At 25.8% G+C, this 21,659-nt stretch overlaps 1 protein-coding gene across 1 annotated transcript; it reads left to right on the top strand.

Annotated features, from left to right (window-relative positions):
• The first annotated feature begins 15,395 nt into the window (after positions 1 to 15,395).
• Positions 15,396 to 20,630, top strand: LOC145833084 (fibrinogen-like protein 1). The gene is made up of 5 exons (XM_082940283.1): positions 15,396 to 15,726; positions 17,073 to 17,206; positions 17,444 to 17,540; positions 19,127 to 19,198; positions 20,449 to 20,630. Exons 1-5 carry the CDS (start codon positions 15,396 to 15,398, stop codon positions 20,628 to 20,630), a joined length of 816 nt encoding a protein of 271 aa, XP_082796409.1.
• Positions 20,631 to 21,659: the final 1,029 nt, after the last annotated feature.

Raw genomic sequence — 21,659 nt, 5'->3', positions numbered from 1 at the left:
TATCCTAAGTAATATATAGTTTTATTCATTTATCATTTATATATCTATTTCACACAAGTCACTTTTTATTCTCCGACATTTTATATATTCACTTTATCCTTCTACAATAATTCTTCACACCTTTATGTGTTAAGTTCGAAGTTTAATTGGAAGCCTGTATTCAAATCACAGATAAACCGTGCATTTTTACCTACTACGCCCAAAAGAGCTAGTAGGTTTTTTACTGCAGGTTTATGCTTAGCATATGACTACCTTGTTATTTTACATTTCAACTTTCATATATAACACAGTTTATTTAACATATATAATAATATTTAAAATATCTGTATGGGATATTTAATTTAAACAACCGACTGCTACTTTATCAATCATTTTTTTTCATAATTATTAAATACAATATATATGTAATTTAATTTTATGTATGTCGTTGCAACTTAATTATCGGTCAGTACTTTGTAAGCTCAATAACAAGTTTGTTTTTTTTTTTTTTAATTTTAATTTTGTTCAGTTTTGATTTTTACATTTGAACTAAATCTACTTCATAATTATATATAACTTTGATTTAATCTTTACAAGCATTTAATATATAATATACATGTTACATCGAATTTCTGTGACTTTTATTGTTTTCGCGGTTGTTAAGTTTTATTAAATTTTATTGATTCACTAACTAATGGTTGATGTTTTATTTTGTTCAAAATAGATTACAAATATAAAGACTAAATTAATAAACTTTGCAATACAAATTAAACACTTGAAATAACCTCATTTATATTGTGACGTAATTATTGTATTTCGTTTATTCATTAACAACAGTAAATTTGAATCAGTTATTCTTTCCATTTAAAGTGAGTCCTTTGTTTATATTATGATTTGTTGCTTTGTTGTGTTTTTTAGTTTAGTTTACTTGTTTTAGACTTAATAATTACAAACATTATATAGTTTTATAACAGTAGGATTTAATATCAAGTATTTTACCAAAAAATATTATCTGTAGAAATTATTTTATTTTAATGAAAAACATGTATACACCCACTTTATTCTATGCTTCTATTCTTTCATTACAGTAATTATTTTTTTACAGAACCCAGTTGAAGTGTGTTGATTCGTTAACACATAGAAACATATGTTGGTACAATATAGCAAGATTACTGTACAATTTGTAAACTTTAATATTTATAATCCGAATAAATTTAGACAACCCTAAAACGATAATTTTTGTTCAATGAGTATGTTTTTGTACTTTAATTACGTCTAATTGTGTATAACAATTGAAAAATATTTTAAAAAATGATTTAAATGAGTAGAATCAAGAAAATTTAGTTTTTAAAGCTAACTACTAACATAACACATCATCAAAACCATAACAACAATAACCACAAAAAAAAATTAACCTTTTATTTACGTTAGTACATGTAACTACCTCGATTCGAAAATTGCATTAAAATGTTTTAATTTTGCAACTTCGAAGTAACGCAGCACAATACGTTTATATAGATATGAGCGAAAACACCATAAGACTATTGCGAAAAAGTACATTAAAAACTTTTTAAACGTTTTCATACTTATACGAGCCAATTTTAAATGTTTTAAAATATCGCGCTAAAAACTATTCTTAATTTTCCACCGGAAACCGGCACAGCACGTCGGCAAAGTCGTCGTAAAATTTATCGCAGTTTACCAACATTGCGACACCCAGCGGATTGACTGTGGCGCACTTTCGAACTAGGTAATTCCCCGATACTTTTGTTGTGTCTTCGACGTCGGTGATCTTTCCTTTAAACTCCTCCGACTTCATCAAGAATCCCTTCTTCGAGGAGCTGGAGTAGTAAGTGGTCTGAGCGCCTCCCTGGTAAAAATTTATATTTAAATTAAATAAACGTGTAAGTGATGAGAAATTAATTTTTTTTTAAGAGTTTGGTGTAAAAAGTTAAAGTTCTTTAAAGGTTTCATTAGATCAGAAAAGCAAAACTCTGGAAGATTGTGTAAAGGTTTTACTAAAGCCGATTTGAGTACTAATATTTGGATAAACAGTAAAATAATAAAGAAAAAAAAAACATCAAAGGGGAAAAAAGTAAAAGTATTAGGCCTTCTTCTATTTATAATTTTCTGTTAATTTTTTTACAATGATAGTTAAACTCATATTACTGTTATTTTGAAAACTTAATTAACCTGAGGCTCGTTTTTTAGGCAGTTGGGATCTTAAAGTTTATTAACAAGGAATCAAATACTTACAAAAGTACGCATATTAAACCTTAATCTATTAAATTTTGTCAATAACAGTAAAACTAACATAACTGTAGTTTTATAATTTTCATCGTAAACAGGAATATTTTCGTAATGAGTCCTTCGCTGATGGAGTTTTAATAACTCCACTCTGAAAAATTAAACTAACTAATTTAACTTTTGAAACGGTGATGAAGTAAGAACTTTTCAGTGTGACACTATAAAATGATTTTTTATGCGTTTCAAACATTTTTTCATAGTTTTGTGATAACAAGTTGTAAGCACAACATGGTTTATTTCAGTTTATGAAAAAAATACGTCCTTTTAAAAGCAAATCAATAGCTTGGAGGTTTTATAAAAATAACGTTTATTTTGAAAACAAAATAAGTTCTTTATTGATCTTCCAGACTGTAACATATGTAACTATCGTTACCACAATTTTAATAAGTAGTTCTAATTGCTTCAGAAAACAAGAACATTTGTCGTTAAAACCAAAACTGACTTGGTTTCTTCTTGTTTTTCGTATTCGAAAAAGGGAAGTTCCCCTCCTTGAGACTCGCAAAATTCTTCAGCTTTGTAGTAGGATGGCTTTACAGCTGCTTCTTTGAAATTGTACCTGCGACCCTCGTACTCCCAAAAATATTCTGCAATATTTACATTTGAAAGATAAAAACTTTGCAATATTTATATTTGACAAAAGCAATCTGTTGATATCAAATTAAGTTAAGAATATTCTTCGTCATTATCTTTACTTCTAACAAAACGAATAGTTTCATACATATTTGTTAATATTAAGTTATGTTATTACATTTAAATGTTTCAATTGGACAAGTGTTAAACTTAAAAGTATGGAGCTTGTTCGCAAATAAAAAAATCATACAAAAGTTGTAAACTTGAATTAGTTTGAATGATGTTTGTGTTTAGTTAAAACTTTTTATAAAATGCAACTAAAAACAGTTTTATTTTTTAATATTTCATATTAGCTTCTCGTGTCAAGCTTTAGTAGTTTATAAACTTAAAAAAAAAGTCTTTGTAGTTATTAAAATTCAGCTGAATGCAAAAAAGTAGTTTATAAGTTATTTGTTTTGGTTTTTGTAATACATACAAAGTACACTAACAAATACTCATAAATCTTTAGCAGTCCATTGTCATAATAAAACTTAACAAAAAACTTTTTCTTTTTCATATACAGCTTCATATATTTACTTATAATAAACTTATCATAAAAGAAAAATCCAAGTTTTATATTTTTTGTTTTACAAGACTTAGTGTAAGACAATATAAATAAAGTTAGACAAAAATTTAGATTACAAAGTTGTATAGTTGTTTTCGAATACAAACTTTTTACCAAACGTTTTCTCGTCAACTGAACAAACATCCTTATTACTTATTACTTTTTAGCATTTCTTCATACTCAAGCTAGTTTTTAAAATTTTCTATATCAAGTTTTTACAGTTATAAAACATTAACTTAGTTAAAATTTATAACACAATGGTTGTATTAACGAAAGTATACACATTTATTTATAAAAAGTTGCTAAAACTCCGAACTACCAGTGCAGTAGTCCCACTTAAAAGTCTCAGCGCCGTTCTCAACACCGGGGAATTTATTTCCGTACGAGCACCAGGGCCAACTTCTCAAAAGGCCAGTGTGGGCGGTGGTGCAATATTCTAAAACGTCATCCGGCTGGGGGTTGCTAAGGAACCAGTAACCTGTTGCCTTGTCAACCACCGTGGGTAGGACACATGTGTGGCCCCCTTTTGTTTTGACTAACTGGTTGGTTATGTTACATGGGAACAAAAAAAAATGTATATTACAATAAATAAGCTTTTGGTGTCACCTAAAAAGTAAAATAACTTTAAAGCATATAGATGATATACATTAGGTAAATTAAAAAAACTAAAAAAAACTATTTGTACATATTTTACAAAAAAGTAATTAGCGGGCGATTTTTCAGTTTCAGCATGTGGAAAAAGTAAATTTAAAAAGTTAATATTTATTAATGGTAATAAAATGACAATTTTGTTTGATGCGATGTTCATTTTAGATATGAATTAGTAATTTTTATAAAAAAAAGCTAACTTTTATTTGTTTGTGCGAAGTTAGTACATTAAGTTAAGAAAGGTTTAACCTTAAGAAAATGAATAAGATTATAAGAAAAAAAAACAAAGAAAACTATTTAAATGGTTGTAAAATAAAAAAACTGTCAAATACCTGCATCAACAAAGGAAAACAACACGATCTGTAAAAAATATCATTTATTATAAACTTCATATTTTTAGTTTAACTTTTATCAAAATAATACATCAAAATAAAATTCTTTTAGTAATTTTGAAAAAATTTAAATAATTTTAAAAACACTTTTAAGACACTTTTTTAATGTTAACACGTACGTTTTGTTAATATTTGTCTTTTATTGTAACAAAGTTCCTATCACAAATCAAACAACAAAATTTTGGCTAATTAAAACTTTCTGTTAAAATATTATTGTTGTTAAGGTGTTAAAAAACAAATTAAACTTACAATTTTTATAGATTGCAATATGAAATTTTTCATGGTATTAGACTATTTGATTTAAATATGACTCAAATTTGGTATATAAATGAATAACGGACTATTTAGTAAGTCAAAGGTTCTATTTTTTATTTTGTTATAGTCAATGACCAAATAAAAAACTTATTAACTAAACTTGTTTTACAAACTACTGGCTTAAAAACGTTTAATGTAGTTTTAGATGCTTCGTTAAGCTGTTTTTATTTACTAACATTTACAAGGCAAGTAGAAATTTACTGGAAAAAGTTTGATGTGTGCGAAGTTATTTTCAAAACAAGTTAAGTTCATAAGTTTTCAGTTTAATTTGTTTTTTTTTTAGTCAAAATTTGTATATCTTAGTTTGTTATAGTCAATTACCAAGTTAAAAACTTATTCGTAAAAAAAATATTTAATTAATAAGTTCGCTAACAGCAAAATTTTTTCTGTAAGTTTTTACCTTCTTTATAAATGTCTATAAATAAAAAAAAAACACTTGACAAAACTTCTACAATTACATTAAACTTTTAACAGCAACTAGTTTAGGTACTTTTAATAGCAACTTAAAAAGCTTGTTTAGTTTTTTAAAAAGTATGTCTGATTTGTTATATATTTTTGTTAATAATTTATTATTAAAATGCAGTAACCGTATCTAAATATTATTTATATAAGTATTTACTAATAATGAAAGTATTAGTATATACGTAAAAACCTTGTTATATTTTCATTTAATGTTATAATTTTGTTTACTACAACTGTATATTTAAAGGAAAAAAGTGTATTCTTTAGTTGTTTCCAGTTTTTATAAAAACAATTAAACAAAATACACTTGTTTAATAGATTTTTTTGTATTTATTATTTGTGTAGCACATAAAAAACTTCTTTGTTTATCTTTGAATATTTTTGTACATAAATTTTCTTTGAATCGATTTTTGTTTGTTTAACTTAATTGTTTTATATCAAAAACAAAGCACTAAGTTTAAACTAAAATCATTTTAATTTATTTTAAGGAAAAGTAACAACTAAAAACACTTTATGTCTTTAAAAGCTCTATGACTGCTTACATTTTTATTAAGTTTTTCACGTAATAGATGGTAAGTTTTATATAAGAAGTTTATAATTTTTTAGAAGTAAATAAAAAAAAAAGTTAACCTTTTTTTCTGCGTTACCAGTCTAAAAAAGTTTTGTTTTTCAAATATATGCTTCAAGGGGTTTATTGGGTAAGAGCCCGAATTGGTCAGCTAAGCAGAAATATTACCCGGAACGTGTTTTTAAAACTCGAAAACTTGTGCAAAATTAATAAAACAGAGTGTATGTTTAAATATTTTTGTACATAAATTTTCTTTGAATCGATTTTTGTTTGTTTAACTTAATTGTTTTATATCAAAAACAAAGCACTAAGTTTAAACTAAAATCATTTTAATTTATTTAAGGAAAAGTAACAACTAAAAACACTTTATGTCTTTAAAAGCTCTATGACTGCTTACATTTTTATTAAGTTTTTCACGTAATAGATGGTTAGTTTTATATAAAAAGTTTATAATTTTTACTAGGAGTAAATCAAAAAAAGTTAACCTTTTTTTTCCGCGTTACCAGTCTGAAAAAGTTTTGTTTTTCAAATATATGCTTCAAGGGGTTTATAGGGTGCGAGCCCGAATTGGTCGGCTAAGCAGAAATATTTGCTGGAACGAGTTTTTAAAACTCGAAAACTTGTGTAAAATTAATAAAACAGAGTGTATCTTTAAAATGTTTTTCAACTTAGCTGTAAATTTGTTTTTAAGTTAAAAATATTTGTATAATTTTATAGTTTAAGAAGATCTTTATCCCTTATAAGTATTAACAAAATTAATTGGTAATGTTTTACCAGGTTCGGCTACAAAAGTGTCTAGCAATTACTTAAATTTCTTAAAGTACACTACACACAAATATTAACAGTACAAAAATTACAAATAAGTAAAACAATCTACCATTTTACTAAGAAAAAGAAAATAATAAAGAAAATATATCCACGATTTAAATATATATAGAGCTATCTTTTGGTTTAAAAAAAATTGAATTTTTTTTTAAACTTTTTAACTTTAATTTTTAAATCTTACACATTTGGGACCTGACCTAACTGTTTAATTTAGTTCAAAATTCTGTTTGTAACCATGTCACTAGATTTTTGAGTTTTGTTTGTAACAACTACTATCATAACAAAAACTGCTCACTAATTCAAACAACTCTCAGTTCAGTTGTTTTTATTAAGTTAAGAATTTTGTAAGTTTGACTTAATAAAGTTGTATTTTACAGTGTAGCCACATAATCTCTTCATGTCATTGAGCTTGGCTGGGAGCTTCTACAAGTATCTTAATCTAGCTATTATGAATACTGAAATGGTGGAAATTCTATAAACATAACTTCTTATCTTACTACAGCATAAAGTTAATTTTATAGGCAAATTTATTAATTTTTCACAAAACATAAAACTTTAATTTGAATTATGTTCCTTATCTTAAAAGCTATCTAAAATTTTTATTTTTATTTTAGAGAACGCACCTTTGTCTTTAATTAAAAAATAAATATTTGGTTTGGGGTTGTAATTATTTCATGGGGTCCCTCCAAAAATAAAGTTTTTTTTTTGTTTTTTTTCATCATATGGTATTAAAACCAAAAATAATTTTTTATTTATTTATTTTATTTTATTTTTCCCTTAGATTGCATGTTATTTAAACTCTTAAATGTTTATTTTATAATTAATTTTAATATTTTTTACGATTTGGCCCCAAATCAAAATGATGTATACTACACTATCATTTGCCTTGGCCATTTCCTAGATAAAAAATTGATAAAAGAAAAAAAATAAGTAATAAGAATGTGATTTACAGCAAATTTAATAAAATTATTTTATTTTAATTAAATTTGATGTAATTCAGCAGGGTTGCCACACACTCAGGGAACTCAGGGAACTCAGGGAATCTCAGGGAATTTTCAAACTGTAGAAAATCTCAGGGAATCTCAGGGAAACTCAGGGAATTTTGGCACTTTTCTTTTAACTCAGGGAAGTTTTGATTTTTTCTCTAAATTTCAGGGAAGTTTTTGAAAATCTCAGGAAATTTTTTTTCTAGATCTAGAATGAGGTTTAGTTAATCCAGTTTCAATATTTTGTTCAAAAGTAGTAATTTTTATTATTTAAATGGTTATTTAGAATTTTTTTAGCCTTGCGGCTAGTTCTTCAATAATCTTAGTATTAACATTGTAGTTTTTTTTAAGTTTTAAATTTATATTTACTTAAGTAAAATCAAACAGTTTAGAGAAATGAAAGTTGTTGTTAGCTATTCATTGAAAAGTTCTAATAAATTTTTTATTTTTAGTTACTTATGTAGTTTAAAAAACACTATGTTGTACTATTAGTTCTTATTTTTTAGATAATAAAGTTATTTGTTATTTGTTTACAACTACTTGTTTTCAGTAAAAAAAAATAAAATGAATACAGATTAGTGTTGTATTACTTTTGTTAAAAAGTGTTGAACGGGGCTTTAGCTTAAATAAGGAAGTAATATCAACTAATATGGGAGAGATGACAATAAGGTCCTTAAGAATGATCAAAGATCATCTATATGCAAACAGTCTAGAACCAAGAACAGTTGAACTAAGTTCTGAATTGTTAAAATTTGTAAAGTCTTCTAGGGCCCAATATTTGGCATATCTTGAGCAACTGCGCTTTGCTAAAAATGTTCCAAATAAAGGTGACGCTTTGAGCAAGTTAGGAGAACAAAAAAGTAAACTTACAAAGCAACTCAAATGTTTGAATGAAGACTATGACAAATATACTGCAGATGCCAACAAACAGTCTGATTTAGAAGCAATGAAAGAATTATTAGCAAGAGCTAAGGACAACGCAAATAAACTTGAAAATAAAATTAAAACTATTGATTTAGAAATTGCATACTTAAAAAAACAGTATTAAGATTTTTATTAGGTAATGTGAAATTGTTTTAAAATCAAAATTATGTTTTCAGTTATTTAAAATAAATTGTGTATGAACATCTAAAAGACATAAAAAAAATTTTAATTTAAGATTATTTTGTATCAGTTGTTAGGTATTAAGTTGTACTTTGATATGAGATATTTCTTTAGCTATTTCTTTAAACTTTCTTTTTGCAGGTTTTTTTACAATAATGTTAAGCTTTTAAGTTTTATTTACTGCATTCAGAACAGTTGCTAGGAAAGACATACAAGTCATAATGAAGTTATTATGTATGCATTTAAGTGAGTTCTTAATGTGAAATTATTATTATAGTATAATTAAATTTTGTCAATTAAAATGTCAAACAAATTAAGCTTTATTCTTTTATGTAGAAAGTTAACTAACAAGTTTACACAAAGTTGTGCAAAAATTTAGATTTTAATTTTTAATTTGTTTAAACCTTTTAAAATTGAGTTTTTGAAAACAGTTTTTTTCATAAATTTAATGCAGAAGCATACACATACAACCTTCCTTTTATTATTAAAGAAGAAAAATGAGAATGAGGTATTAATACTTGTGTAAGAAGAGAAATTTTTTTTTTTAAGATTTGAAAAATACTCAGGGAAACTCAGGGAAATTTAAGGTTACTCAGGAAAATTTTTGGTCACTCAGGGAAGATTTTTTGGCTCAAAGAGTGGCAACCCTGAATTCACATTCTTATTAACTTTTTTTTTCCTTTTATCAATTTTTTATCTAGGAAATGGCCAAGGCAAATGATAGTGTAGTATACATCATTTTGATTTGGGGCCAAATCGTAAAAAATATTAACATTAATTATAAAATAAACATTTAAGAGTTTAAATAACATGCAATCTAAGGGAAAAAGAAAATAAAATAATACAATAATGTAATACAATAAATTACATACAATTTTTCTTTTTTGTACATGTTTAATTATTTTTTAAAATCACAATTAAAGTAAAATTACGGTATCTTTTCAATATTTCTATACTATTTTTATCATCTTTTTGCCTAAAATTTACTTAATTACAGGGTTGCCACTTTACCTGGAAACCTGGAAAAACCTTGAAAAACCTGGAATTTGAGAAATTTTTAAAAAAACCTGGAATTTTGATCAAAAAACCTGGAATTTTTAATAATTTTAAAATTTTCAGTACTAAAATTTCAATTTGACACAAAAAATCTATCATATAAATAAGATTTTTTTGTCATCATCAAAAATTTTTTATTAAAAAACATATTTAAAGTAACTTTACAGCATCTTTTAAATGTTTTTGTACTATTTAACACAGTTTCTTTTATAGAAATTAACTTAAGACTAAAAATAGACCCAAAAATGTTTACTTTTAAAAACCTGGAAGAAATTTGGAAAACCTGTAAAAAATTTTGAAAAAAAGATTGGCAACCCTGTAATTACTAAAAGTAGTCAAGAAAATTCCTACTTTCAAAAACCTCTGAGAGCTTTCTAAAAACTCAGTGGCCACCCTGTAGTTCAAGTGGGGTAAATCACTTTTTTCAATACTTGATTGTTTTAGTAGGAGATTAGCTAAGCTATAAGTAGCTTTTTACAGATTTCTATATCTTTCTATAGTTTTTGAGATAAGTACATCAAATTCTGAGGAAATGTTCCTGCTATAACAAAGTTGAAAAACTAAAATATTATGACAAAAAACAACAAAAAAAAAACATATATTTTGTATATTTTGGTTAATAAGTTTTTGTGGCAAAATACACTCAGGATATTTTGAAACTTTTCAAAGTCTCAGAATATTTTGACCTTTTTATATACTTATTCTGACCAAAGACAGTTTTAAGTTTTTTTTAATATTTGGAATGATTTTACCAAATTTCTAATTAAATTAATTCAATTTAGTTTTAATAGTTTATCTTTTATAATCGTTACAATTAAGAAAAACAATTTTGTTTTATATTAGTCTGTAAAAACTCAGATTGACTCAAGTGGACAGTTTAAGGTCACCCAGGATAGTTTTTGGTAACTCAAAACAGATTTTTGATTAGAAAAGAGTGGCAACCCTGTTTATGTATGTTGTAGATTTACAAATATTTATAAATCTTTTCTTTTTGCTATACAAATTACAAATTTGTTTTGAAAAATCTAAAGGTTAGTTTTCAACTTACACTTAACTGACATATGTTTATCTTTTTAAAATCAATAAAAGTATGTTGATTGATTCATTCATAGTAAATTTGCATCTTTTTTTGACACATTAATCCTTTTTATTTTACTATTTTCTGTATTGTTCTAAACCAGAATTTCCCACATTTAAGGCTCCCTTCAAAGAAGTAAAAAAGCAATGGCCTCCTCCAACAAGATTTTTCTCAAATAACTTCCCTTATATACACCCTAACCTTGATTTTGTTTTTTTGCTCTTCACCTTTAGCTCCAGAATATACAGTATAGCTTTCAAGTTATTACCTCATGACTTCCCGTTTTCCGGCTCATGGCCCACTCTTTGGCCACCTAAATTTATGTTATGGCTCCCAAGGGGATCACTTGGCCCACTTTGGGAAACCAAGTTCTAAACTATGCTAAAATCAGACTTGCCAAAAAGTTTGGAATCCTGTAAAACCTAGAGTTTGACTATTCAGGCATAAAAAATCTGGAAATTTTGAAAAAAAAAGCCTTTTTTAAGAAAAATAACTATAAACCTGGTAAAACCTTCAATTTTTAACTGTTTTTACAACTGAAGTTATAAAATTTTGATTAGACTCAGAAGTCTATTGTAAAGATAAATATTTTTTGTATCATTTAAACTTTAATTCATTAGAAAACACGTCTGATAAAGCTTTAAAGTATTTTATCAATGTTGTTATACAATTTATAAAATTTTTGAACCTTAAGCTCTATACTTAAGAAAGACCAAAAACTTGTATTTTAAAAATGTTTGAAAAATTTTCTAAAAACCTTAAGCAATTCTGTAAAATTTTCATATTTCCTTTTTCAATGTTCTATCATAAAGTTGAGCACCTTTTGTAGTTTGTGGACCAGTAAGCAGGTTTTTTTTAACATAAACTGGCCCAATTTATTTTGTAAAATAATCTTTAAAAAGTTTGTCTCCACCACAATTACAACAAAAGTGTTGATAAATTAATATACAGTTTACTATTTTAAAATTATATTATCTTGTAAATTTTATTGAAATATTTTTTCAATGTTTCTTAAGACAAGTTTTAGTATTAAAAACATATTTGCAGGCAATTTCATTGAGTTCTAAATTTGTTTATATTTCATTTGTATATAACTATAATAAGTTTTAGGTTAGAGAGCATTTATTATGTTAATTATTGGCAAGTAGTCTTGTGGGCTAGATTCACATATTTTCTCAAACAGCAACCTTTTGCTTCGACTTTATTTTAACTTAAAACAACAAAAATGTTTTTTTTTTATGACAAATTTGTTCATATATACCATTGAATTAATTTTCTTATCAAACTATAATTTAAATACCACTTTATTTTAAAAACTAAGAAGTGTATAAAATATTTATTCAAATTATTTGTCAGCTTTTTGTTTTTAATAGGTCTGACATAAGAAACATTTTTTGATAAATCTGGCCTGCCATTGAAAAAGCTTCTGACTAATATTCCAATTAATAAACGATAAAATATTTGAAGTATAATCTAGCATTAATAACTTTATATGTTATAAATTAGCTTTATTTGGTACCACCAAATTATATTTTGTGGATCTGATATATAACTGCTTCGAAAATGATTTAATTTAAGTATGTCACTATGTAGTAAATTATATAAGTTTTAGACTAATGTTACAATGTAAAGGGCAAGGGGACACACACTGGACTCAAAATGTGCTGAACAGAAAATACAGAATGTAATTTTGTATCAAGTCAAGATTTGTAAACAACTTTAATAATATAATTTTAATGAGACTCAAGATTATATCAATTAAAATTTAGAACCAAATAAAAAGATCCTTCTAGATTAGGGGTGGGCAACGTAAATAGTTGACAGCCGGATCCAAAAAAAAATCCTCAGCAGTAGCATTTTGAGTTAGTGATCTACTGGAATTAGCTGGATCCTTTTTTAGATCCGGATCCTAATTTGAAAATATTATCCTGATGCGGCTAAATACTAATTTTAAACAAAGATCCGGATCCAAATGGAAACTAATTTGAAAAAGAATTAGATCCGGCTGGATGCTAATTGATCGGGTATTTCAGAATTTTGAATCAATATATTAATTACCAAGGTTCTCAAGTATGAAATTTTGTGTTAATTTTTATTAGGTATTCATAACTCTATATTTATTATAACTCTGGACCGAATTAATACTAGCTAGTCTTATAAAAACAATAGCTTACTTACTAAAAAATACTCGAGCCTAATATTTTAAGCTAAAACACTTAAAAATTGTTAATTATCCGAAATTATCTAATTTTGGCAATCCTTGGCTGGAGTTTTCATTAATAATGTTATTCAGAAGTTAACTAACATTACAAAATTAAACTACTACCTTTTAATTTGCACAAACTAATAAAGATTCATTACATAATCTACTAAAAGGAATAAAATTTATATGTTTGATTTAAATTTTCATATCTACATATATAAAAAACAGTTAAACCTAGATAAAAAAATACTTTGGCTTAAAATTCTAGTACTTTTACTATCAAAATATCAAACAGTAACAATCAACTTATGAAACTTAATTAAGGTCTGTACTCTAAAAATAATATTATCAAAAAATTCATTTAAAATACTTTTGTATAAGTACTAACATAAAATAATGAAATACTAAAATAAAAAAGAGATTAATTTTTGATTAAACATGATAACCATTTAATTTAATAGACTTTTAGATTAAGATCAGTTTCACTAATGAAAATAGTACTAAATGAAAAACTAACATGTAAAACTGCCATATTATATTTTAAATGTAAGGTTGAAGAGTTAAGCAAGAATAATTACACTAAAAAGTCAATGAGACATTTGTGGATCATCAAAGTTTTTAACAATTTGTTTAAAATCTGGAAGTATATTAGAAGTAGATATCCTCAGTAATGACTGCAGATTGGTATCAGTAAGATTTGAACGCAGCTAAGTTTTGTTTATATACATGGTTTAGAATGTTTGTTGGCAAATATATGTAGACCCAAACAGAACAAGTAACTTCATTGCCATCTTTTTTAAATTAACAAAATTTGGCTTGTTAAGTAGGGCATATAATCTTTTAAACTTTTAAGGTTTGAATTTTTTTTAGTGTACTGTCACATTGAAGTTTAGCAGTTCTAACTGTATATTACTAGGTGATTTTTGGTGTTGAACGTCAACTATGATGACACAATATCAAATTCTTCTATTAGTTGTTGAAAGTCTGCAAAACGACAATCAAACTCATTATCAAGTGAAACTATTGTCATCAATTGGTCATCACTTAACTAAACCATATAACTAATCAAAAAGTCATAAATAAAAAAAAATCAATAGCAGTAAAGAGTGGAAAGTGTAGTCTCTACTTAAAATAATTTATTAAAATTTAATGTTGAGCAGTTTGGCTTAAAATTTTTGTTTACTTTTCTAAACAAGTATAAAAACAACTCACTACACATCTGGGAAAGACAACAATTTTTAAAACGTCCATTTTTTATGAAAGTTTTTATGGTTGGTAAGATCATCAAAGTTAGTTCAGCAAACAATTGTTTTTGGATTACTTCAACTGACTCAAAACAGGAAAAGATACTTTAACAAAAGAGTGTTTTTATCACCACAAAAATAAAAAGCCAATTTTACAAATGTTTTCAGGGTCAAAGTCTTACATTTTTGTTTTAATAAAATAATCTAAAAATGTTTTAAACAAATTTTGTAATATTTACATTGGTTGGCCGGATTTTGAAAATTTTGTAAATTTTGAAAATGCTTAGCGGGGCCTGATCATCTACTTGCGGACCGGATCAATTTTGTTTTTGGCCAGATTCCATTTAAATTAAAAAAAGGTTTGGGGGCCGGTCATTTTAACTTCTTAAGCTTGTTGCCCACCTCTATTCTAGATCATGCAAGTTAAACTCATATTTAGGTATTTTGTAATAGCTTGCAGACTTATTCTTTATTTTAAATATAAAGTTTTGATAATAAAAAAATACAATCTACTAAGATTTTTAAATGAAAGTCAAAAAATAAGTTCTACAGGGTGTATTTTAGGTTACATTTATTGAAACTGTCTAAAAATATTTTAAACATTTATGTTACTCTTTTGCTGGCAACTTTTAGTTAAATAAATTTAATATAAGTTTTTTAATAAATATACATGTTTCTCCTGCTTGGGCTTAAGTACCGTAATCTTGGAAGGTTAACTAGGTTAAGTACAAAAATATATTTAGATATTTTCTAATTACATAACTTCTTATTAGGTTCTTAATTTTGCAAAAAAAAACAGATTACCATAATTTTAAAGCAAAAATTTTAGATTTATAACCATAAAAAATGAAATTAAATGTTTTGATATTAGGTAAATTTTAATTAGTCTGGTTCTGGTGTCCCTAATAACTAGACTATTTTGCGTATCAGAAGGCAGTTTCAAAGTTTACTTTACACAGTAACATATATATTTATATATAATGTCAAGAACATTGATAAATATAAACTAACTAACCAAAATAAATAATTGAAAACTCAATTTTACAGTCATAATATGAAGTTGTTTGTTTTATTATTATTCAACATTTTGTATATAGCCAAATGTGACTGGACTCTTTCTACTTCTGATGACGAGGACCAAAGTCTTGGTGGACTTTCCACAAATCGTCACGTTAGAAGTCTTTCTGAAAATGAAGATCAAAGGGAAGGCAGTGGAATGGGTGAAGTAGGAGTTACTGGAAATTCAGGTCCCCAGAGTCGTTTAGAATCAGTTGTAGAGTATCTTAGAAGAGATAACATAGAAAACAAAAAGAAAATACATGTTATGAGTGAAAAGCAAGAAAAATTAGAAGAAAAATTCAATAAATTAAAAGGCAACCATAAAAGTTTGGCTGACAACTACTATAAACTAAAACGAACTCTTAAAGCAGAAAATAAAACATCCAACAAGAAAATCAAAGAGAAATTAAGTACATTGAGTAAATACAAAAAAAAGTTAGAGGATAGATTCAAAAACATCAATATAAACTATAACAAATTGAAAAATCTTATGAAAATTTTTATGGGAGGTTGCTTTAGTTGTTTAGTATTTACAATTTAAATAAAGTTTTTAAGTTTACAACAAAGATTAAATTTGTCTACATATACAAACAGGAAACTACAAGAAGTATGCTATAAATAAACTTAATAAGTGTACTAATCAACTTTGTTTTAAACTAAAAGTGTGATAAAATAAACATTCATAGACACTAGTTATGAGTTTATAAAATTATGAGTGTAATTCAAGTTTTTATCACAAAATATTTTCTATAATGTTTTAAAATGTATTATTTTAACTAAAATGTACCTTTGTACTGCAGTTTGCCAACCCCTGAAGTATACAAAATTGATTAAAGTAAATGGGGAGGTAAATCACTTTTTTCACATTTTGATCTTATTTTGATTTAAACTAAGCTACAAGCTGCATTTTACAGATTTCTAAATTTCAAAATAATTTTTGAGATATAGGTGGTCAAAGTTATTGAGTGTTATAAGTTTTTTATTGGAGGCGCAAACTAAGAAAAGCAAAATAGACTATTTCACTAAAAATCTATCTCCTCCTACATTTTTTGAGAGAAATATCTTTAAATTTTCGAGAAGTATTCCTTGCAATATTTATAGTATTCTGTCGCAACAAAGTTTCTAATATTTTAGTTTTTTATTGCTATTTTTATAGATTTTTTTTATGCAACAGATTTTATAAATATTAGATTTTTCTGAAAACATGAAGTACTTATCTTAAAAAACTTGAAGGAGACATATTTTAAGTGAAATTGTCTTTGATTTTGTTTTTGTTTTAGTTTGTGCTTCCTATAAGAACTTATTGCACTCTACATCTTTAACTGGTTATATCTCATTATTTACTTTGAAATGAAAAATCAGTAAAATGCATCCTGTAGCTTAGTTAAAACTAAAAAATTAAGATCAAAATATGAAAAAGTGATTTATCCCTCCTATGGTCATAACTTAATGCTTAGTTAGTGGGTTTTGTTTACCAACACTTGTTATATATGCACTCTACATATCTGTTATATTGTTAAAATTTTGAACATAAAAAAACATAAATGTTTATATGTCAGTTTATACTTGAAACATTATAAAACTCTACGTATACTGCATTTGACATAGAAAAAAGTGGTGACCCATACAATTGTTACTTTAATATTGTTAATGCTTGTAAACATAATTTTAGCACGTGATTGCAATGATGTCAAGAAAATCAACTCTAGAGCTCAAGATGGTGTTTTTACAATAAATCCTTTTAAGAATGCTGAAAAAACTGTAGAAGCTTTTTGTGAATTCGACTCTGATAATACTGGATGGACTGTCAGTTTTTTTTGTTAACTTAATGATATAGATGCATTAAAACTTAAAAGTTTATTTTTGGTTTTTTAATTTTTTTTTAACTTTCAAATTCAACCAAAAGAAAACTTAGTAATTTTTTTTTCTTCACCAAAAATGTTATAAAACTTTGAAATTAAATATTTTTTGAACATAGCAGCATTAAAACATATTTTTATGCATATCAATATCAGTAGTAATCCTCTTTATAACATTGTTCAGGTCCTACAAAGAAGGACAGACTCATCAACAAGCTTCAAAAGAAGTTGGTTAGATTACCTCAAGGGGTTTGGTGATAAAAACGGAAATTACTGGATTGGTTCGTTTGAATATCAGTATACCTTGTTTTTATGTTATTACAACAAAACTGCTTTTAGTTTTTAATAATAAGATAAAGAATCAAGTATTTTGTTGATCAATTTAAGACTTTAATTTTTTTTAAATTTTAAATACTATAAAAAATAAGTAAATATTGTTCAATATGATAAAAATCTAATAATTTTAAGGGTTAAGGAACATGTATTCAATTCTGAAAAATAAAGATTATGTTTTAAGAATTGAAATGGAGAAGTTTAATGGAGAAACAGCATATGCAGTATACGAGTTAGTGTCTTTATTAATTTTAAAAACAACTTAGAACTTATAAAAACAGAAAGAAATATACTAAAATACTGAAGTTATTTAATATAGTTTCAGATTAAAATATTTTTAATTCCTCAAAATTATACATTGTTAACTTTCCTTTTGTACAACATCAACAATAGCTTACACATTTTGTTTAATTAAAATTTACATTAAAGACCAGCTTTTTTCATTCAAATGATTATGACTTTTGCTAGTTTATACTTTTAAGTGAGGAACATAAAGTTTTGATTTTACCACTTTGATCATTAGACCAAATTCTATAACAAACTGAGACCCGGGTTTGTTGTTACTGAAGTCAGTCAGTTGCAACCTTGCATTTATCAATCTACAAGCGGTTTATCATGTTTCACCGTTTGCTGGTATGATTATTAACTTCAGCCATTTTTAGTTGTTGTGCAACATTCGATAAATTGGTACGCTTGTTTTAAATACTATCAAAAAAGAACATCAGCAAAAGTCTAACAGAGCTAAGCTTGGATTTATGTATGCCGTGATGCAAACTCAGGTCAACAGGTTTGATCACACCAAAACCCTGGTCTCAGTTTACTGAAGGCTTATGGTCTGATGATCTAAGTGGTGTGATTAAAACTATGTGTTAACTTGAACTTGTCTCACGGCATACTAAATTCCAACCTTAGCTCTGTTAGACTTCAGCTGATGTTTTCTTTGATTAAGAATTAAAAATAGTTTGTGTATTATTTAGTATTAAATATATGTTTAATTATTTTTAGTCAGTTTTACCTGAGCCATGAATCTAGAAAGTTTATATTACATGTTGGCCAGTACACAGGAACTGCAGGTTAATTTTTAGTTTTATATATTATACTTGTTAGTTTATTTTTTGACAACTAAAAGTTATTTTATTCTCTAATTACATGTATGATTTGTAAAGCATAGTCCTTTGAAATTTCTACATAATTTATTGGTGTTTTTAATTTTTTATAAAGAACTATAATGGTGTGTTCTTATTAACAACAATAGTTACAACAAAGGTGTTGGGTGTAGTATTGGACTTGATGCTCAACTTAAAAAATAGAAAACCTAATGTTTTAATATAAAACTGTAAATACTTTAAATTTTTCAAATAAACTTTTGTTTAAAACCTTTTTTGTAACTGTAGTAATACTATCATACAAATTTAGTTTAAAAGTATACAGTTAATGGTTTTAATAAATACTTGTAAACTCTACGCATCACTAATCAAAAATAATTTCGCCACAGGTTACTAACTAAAGATAATTAATATTTTTTCTAACATAGGTAATTCCCTGGCCTATCATAACGGAATGAAATTCTCAACTGAAGACCAAGATAACGACGCAGCTCCAAATGGTAAGTACTAATTAATTTGTTATTTAACAACTCATTCTATTCATTGGTCCTTGTCGTCAGAAATTATAAGGCTAATAAGCGTCAGGCTAAAAAAGTTTTTTTGTCGATGCTGGCAAAATATTAAAATAAAAAAAAACAATTATTGTTTATTTCCAATAAATATATTTCAATGTAAGAATCTCAAACTTGAATTGATTCCTTTCTTAAATCTGTTTTCTCTACATATTTAAAGTTGTCAACATTTCTCGGTACAAATGTTAAAATTTATCAGTTTGTATTGTTCTTCTAACTAATTGTGAGTTTCTTTCAAAATAAGGATTTGGTTTTTGTAAATTGAAGTCATACTATTTATAAGTGTTTATATGAATGACGAGATGGTGTTTCTAAGAGATGAATTTAATATTTTTATCATCTTATTTTGCAGACTCGATTAGGGTTGAGTTTCAGTATAAAAAAAATTGTTTGACAGTGATGTACCTATCAATTGAAATTATTGATCTATCGGATCCATAAAATTAAAATGCCGCCGGAATCGGACCTTATTTTAAAATTAACATCCGGCCGTTTGTGGTTCTGAATCTCATTTTGAAATTACGATCTGGCCGGATCCAGAGATTATTTTGAAATGACGATCCCTTTTGATTCTATGAAACTCTCAAAGTTCTCGTTATGTCTAGTATAAAATTCAATCCAATTACTTAAATATTTCTATTATCTTTTTTCAAGTGCCCTACTTTAAGCATTAAGCTTTATCTATAACCTTAGGATCCTACCGGATCTGGACCCAAAAAGGTATTATCCTATCGAATCCGGATCTGGACAGTTGGATCCAGTAGACCATTAATTGAAACATTTCTATTCACTTGTGAGAGGGAATTGAGTATATTAGTGTTGCTGAAGTTAGAGTTATTTGAAATCATAATGATGTTTTCAAGGACCCGTGTCTAATTTAAAACTAAAATGATTCAAAATGTACCAACAAGTTCTATCATTTTAGACTAATGATTTCTAAAGACAATTTGTATCTCATTTTAATGTAAAAAAAAAATATTTATGTTTAATACTCCTTTTTTGATTCGAATATGTTTTTAAAGTCGAGACCTTAATTTAAAATTAGGAATATCCGGATTATATTAAAACAATTCTAATAAAAAAATTACTTTAAACGACCATTTAAAACTAGAACTAGATACAATATTGTATTAAAATTTATTAATTATTTTGATATAAAGAAGAAATATATTTTTTAGGAAATTGCTCTATTAAGTTTGGAGGCAGTGGAGGATGGTGGTTTAATAACTGCCATCATGCTAATTTGAATGGGGAATACCAGAATCCGAGTAAAACTAATGCATGGGGACTGAGATGGACTGACTTCAATGGTATGTACTCACTCAAGAAGGTAGTAATGAAGGTTAAAAGAAAACTTTAATTATTAGAGCGTGAAAAAGAAAAAAATTGTTATTTAAAAGTAAAAAAGAAAACTTTGATTTTTTGAAAGTGAAAAATAAAAGCTGATTTTAAAAAAATGAAAAGTAAAACTTTAATTTTTTTGAGTTTGATTTTAATCTCCTAACATAAAAGTTTTTTTGAGTTTTTATAAAAATTCTTTTGTATATATTTAATAAGTTGAGGTTTTACTTGCTGAGTTTTATTGCGTTGTGCCATAAAGTATTTAATAATTTACTTGTTAATAATCGGTAATTGTCAAGTGAAAATATACTTCTGTATGTTATTAATAGATGCTATATTAATTTTCAATTTTAAGTGTTTCAAACAATTACCTTTAATTTTTTCAATCTTCATTTAAAATGTTTATATGAATAAGTTTGGTTTTTGCGTTTCATTATGTAGCTTTTACTTTTGTGTAGCATTTTGAAAGTAATAAAATTTAACTTGTTGTATTAGTTATAATTGTACTTAAGTCTTAACAAAGAAGAAGTTGAACGAATTCGATTAATTAAAAAAATTCAAATGTCTATGACTAACAAATTTTGATAATATTTTTCTAATACTACAATTTTTCTTATAGATACAACATTTTTTTAAAATTGAAATATTTTCAAATTTTGATAAGTAGACGATATAATTTGAAATTTATAAAAAATCAATGTTTTAATCGTTTAGAAAAAATATAGTTATTAGAATTTATTGTATTTAGAAGTTCATGTTTAAGAACTGTTTCAAAGCTTCAACAATTTTTAAGAATTTAAAGTATTTTTTTTTCTTAAAAGATTGAAAGCAATAGTTTAGTTTACATACTTTAAAATATTGGTTTTGTTGTACAAAATATATTTATGCATACACTCATGATAAAATAACGTGTTTTGTTTTCACCATATAACATTTAATAGTTCAAAATTGTTAAAAACTTTAATGATCAAAATAATTTCAGCCCAAAAAAAAAATTAAGTTAACATTATTTTGTCGAATTAGAATTATTATGTTAAACATAACATCT

This window comes from Thalia democratica, chromosome 4, assembly GCF_965202585.1.
Source record: "Thalia democratica chromosome 4, ktThaDemo2.hap1.1, whole genome shotgun sequence".
NCBI classification, from domain to species: Eukaryota; Metazoa; Chordata; class Thaliacea; order Salpida; family Salpidae; genus Thalia; species Thalia democratica.
The sequence above is the reverse complement of the archived record's forward strand: the minus strand, read 5'-3'. Positions and strand labels throughout refer to the sequence as shown.